Source organism: Vicia villosa, linkage group LG5 (assembly GCF_029867415.1).
Source record: "Vicia villosa cultivar HV-30 ecotype Madison, WI linkage group LG5, Vvil1.0, whole genome shotgun sequence".
In the NCBI taxonomy this organism is placed as follows: domain Eukaryota; kingdom Viridiplantae; phylum Streptophyta; class Magnoliopsida; order Fabales; family Fabaceae; genus Vicia; species Vicia villosa.
The window spans coordinates 109,854,218-109,868,575 of record NC_081184.1 but is presented as its reverse complement, the minus strand read 5'-3'; the positions used below and the strand labels follow the sequence as shown (position 1 = coordinate 109,868,575).

The 14,358-nt window shown below is 30.6% G+C and overlaps 1 protein-coding gene and 1 long non-coding RNA gene across 2 annotated transcripts; both read left to right on the top strand.

The window, feature by feature from the left end:
* Positions 1-822: 822 nt before the first annotated feature.
* Positions 823-2,626, top strand: LOC131607027 (geraniol 8-hydroxylase-like). The gene is made up of 2 exons (XM_058879088.1): positions 823-1,740; positions 1,826-2,626. The coding sequence occupies exons 1-2, from the start codon at positions 841-843 to the stop codon at positions 2,435-2,437; spliced, it is 1,512 nt and encodes a 503-aa protein (XP_058735071.1). The 5' UTR covers positions 823-840; the 3' UTR covers positions 2,438-2,626.
* Positions 2,627-11,753: 9,127 nt separating this feature from the next.
* Positions 11,754-14,057, top strand: LOC131607026 (uncharacterized). The gene is made up of 6 exons (XR_009285168.1): positions 11,754-12,000; positions 12,077-12,294; positions 12,452-12,641; positions 12,907-12,998; positions 13,282-13,345; positions 13,774-14,057. It is a non-coding gene; the product is annotated as an uncharacterized LOC131607026 (long non-coding RNA).
* Positions 14,058-14,358: the final 301 nt, after the last annotated feature.

Here is a 14,358-nt window from a genome sequence, read left to right as displayed (position 1 = left end):
AATCTAGAGAGAAGGGAGAGCTTCTCTCACTAAAATATATGTGAAAAGGAGAAAAAATATTCAATTAAATTGTAAAAACTCTATAATTTAATTTAATTTTTTACATATGTATAGAAGGAGTACGCAAGGGAGAATTTCTTTCTAAGTATCCTGAGTTAGCTGTTCCGAGGGGCCGACATCCTTATGATTCAACTATTGATTATATTTGAATGGATACAAAATGTAAAACATTTTAATTAATTAATTTTGGATTTAAATATTTTTAACTTCTTTTGAATTTAAATATTTTTAATTAATTCTATATTTAGATATTTTTATTTTGAATTTAAAATATTATTGGCTACAACTTTTTTATTATTATATTTTCATGGGCCTAGTTTTCTAAATTATGTTGAACTATTCATCAATAATTTTATTATATATTAAACTTTGTGATATATCAACTTAAACAATTTGACTATATCAAAGAAATTGATACAAACGATTTTATCGTATAAAAATATAATAAGTAATAATAAGACATATCAAAAGATTGAAAGGAAAATAATATTTTACTACTTCATTAATAAAGACTATGGTGGCCATAAATAACCAATTAATTATGTGATTCGAGATACAGTTAACAATTTAATAATTTAAAAGCCGCAGAAATTGACACTGCAATAATTTAAAAGGCGCTTCCTATCAAAGGCGACTAAAATAGAAGAGAATCATTTCCTCCATATTTGACTCCTAGCATTGCCAGATACCATGTTTCTACTCCCTTCATGTTGCATATATAGTTCGAATATTAGATCTCAATAACTACAATACAACACCACACATCTCTTTGTTTCATAGATGGAGTTTTTGCTAAGTTCAATGATTCTCCTATTTCTATTACCATTCACTATCTATTTTCTACTTTCTAAATGCACTAAAAACAACTCAAACATCATTAAACTTCCACCAGGGCCTACCCCACTTCCTCTCATAGGAAACCTCCATCAATTAGGAAAAAAGCCTCACAAATCCTTAGCCACATTAGCTGAAATTAATGGTCCACTCATGACTCTAAAGCTAGGTCAAGTAACAACCATAGTTGTATCTTCACCCAACATGGCCAAACAAATACTCCAAACACATGATAATATCTTATCTAACAGAACTATTCCCGGTGCTGTAAAAGTTCATGACCACCACAAATACAACATGGCATTCTTACCAATTGCACCTCTTTGGAGAGAGTTAAGAAAAATATGCAATAATCAATTATTCTCTAACAAAACACTCGACGAGAGTAAGGGAATCAGGCTTCAGAAACTGAAAGATTGTCTCAACGATATTAATCAAAGTAGTCTTGTTAACGAAGCTGTTAATATTGGAGATATGGTTTTCAAGACATCGATTAATTTGTTGTCGAAAACTATTTTCTCTGTAGATTTGGTTCAACCTGGTGATTCAGTTGGAGATTTCAAGGAGCTAATTTTGAATATATTGAAAGAGTGTGGAAAACCAAACATTGCTGATCTTTTTCCTGCGTTAAATATGTTTGACTTTGATCTACAGGGTATTAAACGACGTAACGCAGTTCATGCTCAGAAGGTCCTTGATATCTTTCAACGTATAGTTGATGAAAGATTGAAGTTGAGGGAAGTACAAGGTTTTGACACAAACAATGACATGCTAAGTAGCTTGCTCAACATTGCTCAAGACAACAGCCAAGAAATGAACATTGCCAAAATCCCACATTTATCACTGGTAATTTCCCCTTCGTGTCTCTTTTACATTATTACATAATTAGGAATTCCTTGACTAACTCATTTGAATGTTGTGATTTTATCAGACTTTATTTATTGCTGGTACGGATACAATTTCATCTACGCTAGAATGGGCAATGGCAGAATTGCTCAAAAATGAAAAGATTATGTCAAAAGCAAAACAAGAGTTGGAACAAATCATTGGCAAAGGAAAACCAGTTGAAGATTCAGATATTGTTAAGCTTCCTTATTTACAAGCAATAATAAAAGAGACTTTTAGATTACACCCTTCGGTTCCATTTTTAGTTCCTCGAAAAGCCAATGCAAATGTGGAAATTGATGGCAACACAATCCCGAAAGATGCACAAATTTGGGTCAATGTGTGGGCTATTGGTAGAAATTCAAGTGTTTGGGAAAATGCGAATTTCTTTTCACCAGAGAGATTCTTAAATTCTGAAATTGATGCTAAAGGTCACAATTTTGAGCTTCTACCATTCGGCGCTGGAAGGAGAATTTGTCCTGGTTTACCGTTAGCGACGAAGATGTTACATTTGATGTTGGGTTCATTTATCAATTGTTTTAACTGGAAATTAGAAGATGGAATGAAAATAGAAGATATGAACATGGAGGATAAGTTTGGACTATCATTAGAGAAGTCTCAGCCGCTAAGAGTTGTTCCGGAAAGAATATGCAATTAGGGCTATTTGAAATATGTTTAGCAAACACTATTTATTTGTTGTGATACTGTTTGAATTTATTTGTAGAAATAGGGATTTCGTAGTTTGCAAGTCATAGCTCAGAAGATAAATACTGATTTGATGTTATTACTTTGTGTTTGAATATTAAACCTTACATTGTATGAGTGAGTATTGTCACTTGATATATAATAAAAAAGCATTTCTTGTTAATTAGTAAAAATAATTGTCTTCAAAAATGTTTTGCAAATGCTAGTGTTGTGATAAATTTTCAAAAATATATTATTATTGTCTTCGATGTAGAATAAATTGTTATGATGTGTTAAATGTGGAATAAAATTTTATTTTTAATAGAAGAATATATAATGGCTTTGCTAGGTCAGTTTAATTTGTAATTGTGTATTTTAAAAACCGGACCGGTTATCAAATCGGTGAAGGTACTGTATCACTGGTTCATTGGTTGAACCACTGGGTCACTGGTCGAACCACATGACTAAATCGGATTAAGCCGTATAACTCGGTTGAATAAATCGGTCTATATCACAATCCTATATATTTATTAAATCGGTCGAACCGGATGACTTAGTCTCTAAAAAATATCACAACAAGTACAAAATTTTACAATTTTAAAATATCATAATTTCACATATTTATTTTTTTACATTCAAATTCTAAATATAATGATTACTCATAATAAAATAATACAAAATATAAATATAAATAAATTTTAAACCAAGTCTAACTGCAAACAAGAAAAAAGTAATTACAAATAAGATTTGAATAAATATAATTATATTTTAATTATATTTTTTATTAAAAAAATCATGATAACGGCGTCGTTTTGTGCGGAAAAAAAATATGCATTTGCACCACCGGTTTTCTAAAACCGCCGATTCACCGATTTTTTCTGGTTTTTGCCGATTCTCACCAGTTCAAAAACATATCTGGTCCAACAATCAGACCAGATCAATGACCTCTCTGATTCTCGGTCTAACCAATCAGACCGGCCGATTTGATCCGGTTTTTAAAACACTAAGTATGTATTCAAATCTAGGACATTCCATTTATTTATTTATAAATGGTAAAATTTGAAGCACTTAAGTATTTTAAAAATGAGAAGAATATATATTTAATGTTCAATTTTTTTTGGTATTCCTTATAAATGAGAAGAGTATATATTTAATTTTAATGCTTAAGATTTTTTTGATAAAGATGTGTTGACAAACTTCTCTTCTGTAATTGTTTTTTTTAATAAATATATTAGTATAACTTAGTGTGAGTACTCTTTTATAATAAACTTTAAGTTGGAAAAATTTTCTATGAAGAATTGTAAGTACAGAAAATTATTTTTATTTTAAACTAAATAAAGAAGGGATATCAATCTTTAAATAATTTATTAGGAGTTGGATGCATTCAAATTATTGAAATTGAAAACAATGTGCATAAAATGTATGCAATAAAATCTGAACTACATCATAGATTTGTTGTTCTCCAAAAAGAACATGACATGTTGTATTTTAATATTATGAGTAAACAATGTAATGTTTTTTTTTAAAAGTATTCACATCGATTTTCAATTTAAACCAAAGGGTTAATACTTTTTATCTCGGTTTTTGTCATAACCGAGGGTATAATTTAGCGTGTTTATTGAGGAAATTCATCATCATTAAGCAAATTATTATCGTCCATTTATGAGTATCAACATTCAATACACTAATATCAGTGACATGCGTGAAAACTTAAAAAAATTTCATTATAAAAATATTCTTAATATCAAAAATTGATAATAAAACGTCTTGAAGTGCTTGAAACTGTTTACACTCACCTCTATATATCTTGTTCTCTTTCTTGTTAAAGCATTCGTCATAAAAATTCTCCATGATGGATTGCAAAAACAAAAAATTATTTGGTTTAAGGTTTGTATTCTTAAATATTTAATTGAGTAGAAAATCATTTATATATCTAACTTTTTTTGATTTTATATTAGAAACAAATGCAAACAAAAGCAATTGAAATTATCCTGACACCTAACATTTGATCTTCCTCAAAATTCAATAATTCAAAGATCTAATATTTTATCTTCACTGACAAATTAATTGTTACTTTAATATTCTATGTAAACAACATAGTTTGTAAACAAATTAATATATTATTATTCTCTGTAAATAGTGTAACGAGTTTTATTAGAAAATATAATCTACCTTACCCCTCGATTTTATTAATCAAGCAGCGGTTAAAATTATAAAAAGTAATAATTGCCTAATTTCTCATACCTATCATGGATCTTGAACTAAGATAAGTGGTATTTTGATTCTGAATGCTCCAAACACTTGACTGCAGTAAAAGTGTTTAACTGGTGGTTACTTAGTCTCATTCTATCAGCTGTTGTTTATGTTGGTGATACTAAAAAGGGGGAATTAAGGGCATTGGATTACTGAAGATTACAAATGGAGTATCAAAGTCTTAGTAATGATCATCTCACTGAAAGACCAATGACTATTGTGATCAACATAAGTATATTAAATGAAGTATGAAGGTATTGTCATAAAAAATAGAATGTTTTTATCTCTAATGAGATATATGGAGCTCTTGAGATGATTACAGAACAATTTCTATTTATGTTTAACACAAGTATTTAGTTGTTTATTCTCTTACTTTGTGTTCAAGGAAGATGAAATCAAGATGACACACTAGAAGGTGCAACATCAGACTATTATAAAACTACAAGATCTACTCTAATGGATCTAACCAACTCTAACGCAAGGTGAATATCTTGGTGGATAGAAACATGTATATTCTTTTTCTTGTGTGTTCTGTGAAGAAAAATATATTATCTGAGAAGTCGTTAAAGATTCTTATCTTATCCTAAAAAGAAAACAAGATATGCTTCTGAAATATTCTATTAAGAGAAGTACCTAATTTATGTTCAACCACATGTTGAAGCATCATCTCAGCGAGTGGATATTCCAATAATCTTGAAAGGCTAGCAGGTACTGAAAAAGAAAGCTCTCAAGAAAATATTAATCGGGAGTTCACTATTTGGAGCTGTTTAAGTTTGGATTTATCAGTAGTTTTTAAAGATAAAAAACTAATGACGGTAAATTATGGAGTAAAAGCTTTTGGAAATATTTATGAAGATAGTATTATTGGAGGATATTCTGGTTACTAGATTAGAATTAATTGAATCTTAGTATTTCTTTAAGATTAGCTACTTGGCTAGAGACAGATGTATTTTTTGTTTGGGTTGACTACTATAAGTGTACAGTGTTAAACTAAATGTCATGACATTGTTGTGTAACAAGCTACTGCAGTCAAGGTACTCAGGGATTTAACTTTGTCTACAGAAACAAATATTTGGTTCAAGTCACCTTTGTATCAGGAGTTTTGTTACTAGAAAATATTGGCACTCCTTGTAACACCCCAATTCTACCCCGCAATTACAAGCGAAAATCAGAGTGCATTTAAAAATATTCATCATACGATGGGATGTCACATATTCATTTAACAATAAATCACATCATCTCATTTAGCGGATACATAGCACTTTCTTTAATCAATCAACAAATACTCAGCATATAATACTTTTCAAAACAGAATAACTTCTTTCATTAGAACATGGCGGAATCATAATTCTCAATCTTTAAATCAATAACATCTTATTCAGCTAAGATAAAACAATAAACAACAACATCATAACATCATAAATCGTTTCCCCGAGTGCTACGTATTAGAGCGACAACCGACTCGATTAACGGCAACTAAATCTTCACACTTGAATACCTGCACGTTACCAATATAAAGGCAACAGCGAACAAGAGAAAAAGTGTGAGATATCAAATCATATAAGTGAGCGCATGATAAATTGTATATTAGGATTCAGGCATATATAGTTATCACATCGCAAGTATTAATATTGCCATACTCCTCATACCTTCACTAACTCACAAATCTCACATACTTTTCATCTTACTACAAGTCACAACACGTCATATTCACATCAATTATAAATATATCTCATTCATTTACTTTGCAAGCCAATTCACGTTACATTACATGTATGAATCACAATTCTAGTCCTAAAACATCACTGCATATAAGTCATACATATAGTCACAAAAGATTACATATAAGTCACACATCTAGTCACAAAACATCACATATAATTCACATAAGACATGTTCAGTTAATCGCATTCCCAAGTATTGATATCCTCATACTATTCACAAAATCATCTATTCACATTTTCACATACATCCATCATTTAACAAGTCACGAAATACAATCACGATATAGTCACAAAACGTCACAACTATGAATCACATATGACACATGGGACATGACTCATGTATATGCACGTGGTACCAATCGGAGCTTCAGCCCCCGTCACCAATTGCCCGAATCTGAGGCACAAGGCATAAGACTTCGTCACTAATTTGCCAATCCAGGCCGTCTCAGAGTATGCATATGAAATGTGACCCGACAAACAATGCAACTCAGCATACTCATCGCAATCACATATCGTCACGAGGCATAAGCCTATATCTCAATCAATTACCATTATACGAGGTAATTCACGTCACCATAATATTTCATCTTCACTTAGTCACAAAATTATCATCACGAATATATACAACATCACGTATTACCAATCATCACAAACATTGTCATATTTCGACACATCACGACAAACATATAATTTCACACATTAACAAAATCATCACAACATCATCATGTTTCGGTATATCACAACAAATCAACACATTGAGTCAATTCACATTAGTCTCATAATTCTCTATAAATTAGTCGTTTAATCAACTCACTAACCCACTATCAACTAACCAAAATCATTCACCTAATATTCTCTAATTAATTATATATATCCTACGTCACTACCGGTTATCTAAGTTTCGGTTAAATACTCAATATTCACGACTTTAGGAATTTTCGGGTTATACTCCCAAGTCACTAAAAGCATAATTCGAACCAGGTTAATCGGACACAATTCAATTACTTCATCGATTATCCGATTCATTCAGTTAAATTCACTATTTACTGTCATACCATAATTTCTATGTTATTTACTAAATCCCAAAGCATGATTACGGTCATATTCTTAAGATATCGATATTTACCGACAAACCAAATTATTCATCTAAATTCAAGTTTACTCCAATTAGATAGACTTATTGGACATTAATTCAATCATTAATTAATCGACCAATTAATATCACAATTTTGACAAAATAACACTACCACGTTAATGTACTAATTAAGCTTAGCTACCACGTCAATTTTCATCAAATTCCAGACAACTAAATATACCGCTTAATTCGGCTATTTCGATCAAACGGAAATGTTTTGCATTTTATTATTCATATTCTACTATTTCTAATATATATACTATTTCATTTTCACTTATTAATACTATTCTATATTTATATATATTGACTAATAGAATGGTAAACACTAAACAACAAAAAAAAGCAACAATATATGAAACAGGGACGGCGGGAAAATAACATAGCACACCTAATGAAAATTGCATCAATAAATTAGCCTTACACAGTAAATATTCAAATGCAATAAGATTCAATTTTTACTCATTCTTAAAACCCTTTCTTTCATGAACAATCTATTAAACGAAATAACTTGACAAAGATCGCAAGATAAACATAATTTAATGAATATAAACTATTTTTCCTTGCATATTATTGGCAGAAATATAGCGTATGTTGTTCCCAAAGGCATGAAATCCTAAGTATGCAGTAAAATATACAAACAGTTAAGCATCAAGTTAAGGTAAAAATAGTTGAAGACTCATGTTGCACAATTAAACTTTCATCAAACAGCCTGACTAGGATATGGAGAGTTTTGAAATGAAAATGGTTATCAACTAACTTCAATTCAATCTTAGAATCTTTATCAACAATCTATTTGATGTTGAACCAAGTTAATTATTTATAATTTCCAGAAACAACAATTTAACACAGCCAATGCAATAAATTTACACACCCAATTCCCCACATACAAAGTTTCATAAGCCCCATTATAAGAAGAGAACCCCACCCTTACCTTATCAATTGAAGCAACTCAATGGGTCTCTAATTGCACATTCAATTGACACCATGGGTAGAAATCTCCAAGCTGCTTCTTCTTCTCCAAGACTTGCCTCTTTCGCTTCTATTCTTGTTTCTTTATTATGACAACTCTCATCTTTCTAAATCTCTAAAACCCTAATATAAAACCAATTGGGCTTAGTGTTTAAACTTTCTCTTTATTTAATATCCTCCAAAAATCAATTTAGGCCCAGTAAAATATATAACTCAAATAATCAATTATATCACCTTTAATAATATTCCATCAATGTAATAATTCTGACTTATAAATATAATTATTCTTAATATTATTTTCCGACTTCAATTTAATAATTTCAAATATGCCCTTAAATAACACCGACAATCCAAATTCGACTAAATCGAATATTTAAATCCTTCAATAATTTAATTAACCAATTTAATTAAATTCGGGGTGTTACACTCCTAAGATGTGTATGTGTGAGAATCTGCAGGAAGTATTTTCATTATAACTTGAGGTGCAGGTTACATTGAGAACATGAGGGGTAATTTTGGAGTTGTACTGCTGAAGAATTATAGTAATAAATAGTTGGTCGGTTTTTCACCTATATGCCTTCACCTTGTGATATGTGAAACAAAAAAAAAAACCATTTTCAATGGCATGAGATGTCATTTCAACTGTTGTAACATCTTCTAGCAGTCAAAGCTTGGGAAAGAGAAAAAGATGAAGAAAAAAAAGTGTATCTATCCTACAATGAATGGTGCACTGTTACTAAGAATGTTTTTATCTTCTTCCAAAAACGTTTTTGACTTGAACATCATTACATAAAAGGTTTTCATCACACTCTAGGTAACTCTCCTTGTATTTAAAGGGTTTACAACCTCATTATTCTCACAAACTATGATTAAACAATGAGTGGATTTTCCAAAGATGCTGGTGCTAAGGGGGATCACCTGCTGAAGTCCAATGAGCATAAGGTTATCCTTATAAAAAATATATAAAAAAAGAAAAGAAAAAGAAAACATCAAAAAAAGGGGTCAGTTGGTTTGAGTTTTTTTCTCACTTGTTCTTGTCTCTTTTTTTTTTTCTCTGTGTCAGTCCAGGTTGGGTGAGTCTTTTGTTTGTTTTTTGTTGACTCAAGCACCTAGTTAGTGAGTCTTTTTTTTGTCTTAAACCAATTCTTGTGTGTTTTGGTTTGTTGTGTGAGTTTCTTTCTACACCTTTTTATCAATTTTTCGCAAAAAAGAGGAGAAAAGGGTCATTGAGTCTAGTCTCTAAATTGAGTCATAGATTGGCATCTCTCACCTTACAAGCCGGTTTTGTAAGGTCGAGTTAAGCCAAACTCAAATATAGGATCTTCCTAACATACACATTATGAAACACACACATTTATCACTACTACAAAAATCTTAATCCGATGAAGCTAACTTTTCAACAACACTTTTTGTTGAATGTTGCAACTTTTTTTCCATTGCAACACTTTAAAAGCGTTGCATATTTTAACTTCATTCCACAACCTTTCACGAAGCGTTGTCTATTTTTGAATTCAAAATACAAACTGTCTACTACCACACCTCACAAAGTGTTTCCTATTTTTAAATTCAAAAACTAACTATCTATTGTAACATTTCACAAAAGTTGCATATTAGTTAATTAAAAAAAAACTTATACTTATTTTTCTGATCATTACAGAACATATAGGATTCAGATCCATGCAACTATGGAAAAAGAATGAGATAGAAGATGAAAGAAACTGTTTGCAAGTTGTTTGAGAAAGAATCCAAACTCTTTTGAAAATGAGAGAACAAGTGGTTTGTGAGTTTTCAAATCATCAAATGAAAGTGTATGTTTTCTAACATTATGAAAGGTTTGAGAGAGGAAAATAATTTGTAGGGGCTGGAGATGAAGCACAAAAAATGGTGAAAAAATTATGTTTGATTCGAGTCAAGAACACTTGGTGATTTGGTTCAACTTGCAAAGTTATGTGGAACAAGCACTTAAAAAGAAACTCATTTTGTTGTGATTCGAGTCAATCACATAGCATGATTCGCCTCAAACAAGTTGTGATTCGAGTCACGTGCAAGTTATGATTCAATTCAAACTTGACAGAGGTTGAAGGAAAATTCACTATTTCACTCATGTTGAAATTGTGATTCGACTCTCAAATTGCATGATTCGAAGCATGTGTAAGTTGTGATTCTACTCACAAGCTCACGCAATTTCATGTTCCTCTTTGTTCAATTTGATTCGATTCAAGGGATTGTGTGATTTGAATCACACATCCAAAATCTCAATTTTTGAAGTTTTCATTTTGAAATTTTAATTGTGACATGACTTGAATCAATCTCAATTATGAATTTTATTACAACAACTCGACTAATTTACTTAAAGTATAATGTTCATAATCAAACACAAACATTTTAAACTATACATGTTAAAATACGAATTTAAAAATCGATCGTTAAAGATGCGCAATTGAAAAGAATACTCAAATTAAAAACCACAAATAAAGTAAAATAAAAGTTAAGAGACAAACAACAAAACAAAACTATATAGAGGTCTCTCCTAACATATAAAGAGACATGCAAAACAAAAAAATAAATAAGAATTTTGTTGTTGTTATATTAACCACCGAAAAATCAAGATAAGGTGAGTGAGTCTGGAAAAGTCTAACCTATATTGAATACTGTAGTCTACATGAAAACAACCCTTTTTACCGCAGCACAGAGCACAAAACGAACCGGAAAATGACGACTCCTGCAACCCAATCTGACTCAACAGATTGTACTCATTTGACTAACCATTATAAGCTTTTGGAATTTTCACCTTCACTCATACTATTACTACTCATCATCATTCATAAATTTTCATATGGTGGGTCTGTTTTTTTCTTATAATTGTTAAACTTGTGGGGTTACATATTTTTTATCGTCATATCATATCATTTTCTCTCTTCAATATTTCATTAATCATACAATATAAAAAAGCAAAATGAGTATTTTGGCAAGTTTGCCAAGTGTCACATTCTTAGAGTCCTTGTTATTTTTACATTTGCTATTTTTAGAAAACTTACTATAATTGACTTTATATAGATTTTTTTAAAATTAATTATTTCACATAGAGAAAAACTAAATAGTCACATTGAGATGACCAAAATCATGAATTAAGGAGTAATTATCTCATTTTGAATTTTTTCTACGCTTTTCAAAAACAACATACATGAATCAAAAAATCAACCCATTAAATTCCTTCTGTTTTCTAAAAAAAAAAATCAAATATTCCCCCTCTCTCATCATAAAATCCAATGCCTCTCTCTTAGAAACCATTCAGTTTATCTCTTCTCAAAATACAAACGAAAGAAAATAATTCCAGTTCAAAAGATCCATATGGTAGCTGGAAATAGAAAACGTGGCGGAGCAAATATGAAGTTCTACGGCGGGAAGATGAGCGTGCGGCGGCCGGTGAAGGTGCGGTGGTGCCGCTACGACAAGGTCTGAATATAAATTTTTTCTACATTTTTAGGTTCATTTTCTTCTTCTAATTCCAAAAATCAAAACAAATTTTCAGAAAACTCAAAGGAAAATGCAAGATCTACAAACAGGGTTTTGAAACCTTAAGCTCAAAATCAAACGCAAATAGCACATAAATCGAAAATAGAGGAAAGATACCTTTTGATTGAAGAACGACGACGACAGTGGCTTAGGTGCGGTGGTTGGAGCTCCGGTCAGAGGCGTTTTACGCAAAGTTGTCCCGGCAGCGACGATTTCTATCGGTAGTCATCTCAGGTAATGCTTTTCGTTTTTGGGCTTACTGCATTTTAATACCATTTATTTCGATCTCAACTCTGGTTCGAAATTATATTTCATAGAATTGGGAATAATCTTTTTTTTAATTGAAAAACTAAATTGTTGAAGATTTATGATAATTTTTCTTTCTTTTCAGGTTGGGAGTGAGATATGCTTCTTGAAAATACATTTTTCCCCGGATTTTGTTTATAAGCTTCGTGCGGTATAAAGCTAAATTAAACTATTGTGAGAGGGAAACTCCTAAGGTTGCGAAGCAAGACATGAGAAGAAGTCACGCGGTCGTGCATACAAGCGGATGCAATTCAATTGTCAATTTGTTATTGCGGGTAATTTTTTTAACCTTTGATTTGAATATTTGTTGCGATAATAATCGTGACTATGTTATTTTTGTATTGAATTTTCTGAGGTTAGTGTTTTCATTGTGTTTGAATTATTTTTATAGCTGTGGGATTTTGATATATCATAGCTCTTTGGTACCTACTGTGGTTTGATATTAGACACTTTGTTTGTTTGATGTATGTTTCATTTCAAGGAATTATCTTCTCTTCAAAGTTTGGTCTAATTTGGTTTATATTGGCGCTTCTGTTACAGCAACAAAAGAGATTGCTTTAGCCAATGCTCTTGTGGATGTAGCTACAAGGATTAAAAAAGACGAGGTTGAGCTTTGTTTATGATGTCTAAAGGTATATATAAATATATGTTGAAAATATAATTTTATATGTAATTATTAGTGTTTATTGTATATTGAAAATTGAATAACTAAAGGAAGTAGCAAGAATAGAAGTTTCTAATCAAAGAATGACAGAACATGAAAGGAATATTGATATTTCAGGAAGGTTTGTTCTTGAAATGCAAGAGAATCATATGAAAGATTAGCATATGATCATTTGAATAATAGGAATCATTTGAATCACAATTTGTAATTTTCTGTTGTCTGCAATTAACATTTTGACGTTGTTATTTCAGGGGCTGTATGCTGGATACATTATATTCTTTGTTCAGTCAGCATTGATTATTATCGGTTCTAGAGGTATAAACCGTTTACTTCGGCTTATTTGCAGTTATTTCTTCAGTTCATTGACTTGTGTTGCTACTTTTCTTTTCGAACATTCATTTACATACGGCAGCAAGTCGTGCCTCCGACAATTAAGAATGTCTCGGTGTTCAGTAATTTTGCTTTCACGATTTTGATTCTAAGTTATACATACGCTGATTTCATGTGTTGATACACTTAGTTGTTGCTGAAATGCAACTCTCCTTCACTTAAAATCATCAAGATATATGTCAAAATATAAGTTATACCAATGTTGAATTTAACCCAATTTTTAAATGTTGTTTTTCTTAATAATCGATTGTGAAAATGTTCTCTATTCTTATCAGTTTAACATATAAAATGTGTGTGTCTTCTTTTATATTCATTTGTTTTTAACATATAAAATGTTAATTTTCATGTGTTAGGGTGCAAAATAAGGAGGACCAAACAACTAATATAGTGTGGGAATTAAGAACTCAGAGGAACAACATCTAAATGCAGTGTCAGGGGACTTTAGTTTTCGATCAAATGACCCACTGCCTCTATCAAAACTGCTGGACTCAAGTTTGGCTACAGAAGGGAAAACCTCAATGGTTACTATAGTTGCAGACTACAGAATATATTATCAATCTGGTGACAATTGAGCTTTTGGTTGTTTGTTTTGTAACTGTAACTCTTTTTTGGTTGTTATATATATATATATATATATATATATATATATATATATATATATATATATATATATATATATATATATATATATATATATATATATATATATATATATATATATGGAATTGAACACAAGATTTTATTTTGCAAATAGATTGAAATCAATAACATTATTCTTTCAAACTGAACATCTAAATCATCCGTGTTCAAAGTAGTAGCCCGAAAGACTTCGGTGATAGACCTGCAGTATTTGTATGTTGAGTGAAATACTTTAATCAAGATTAAAATAACAATTGATAAATATTGAAAATCCAACGTATTTTAGTTTTTAATTGGTA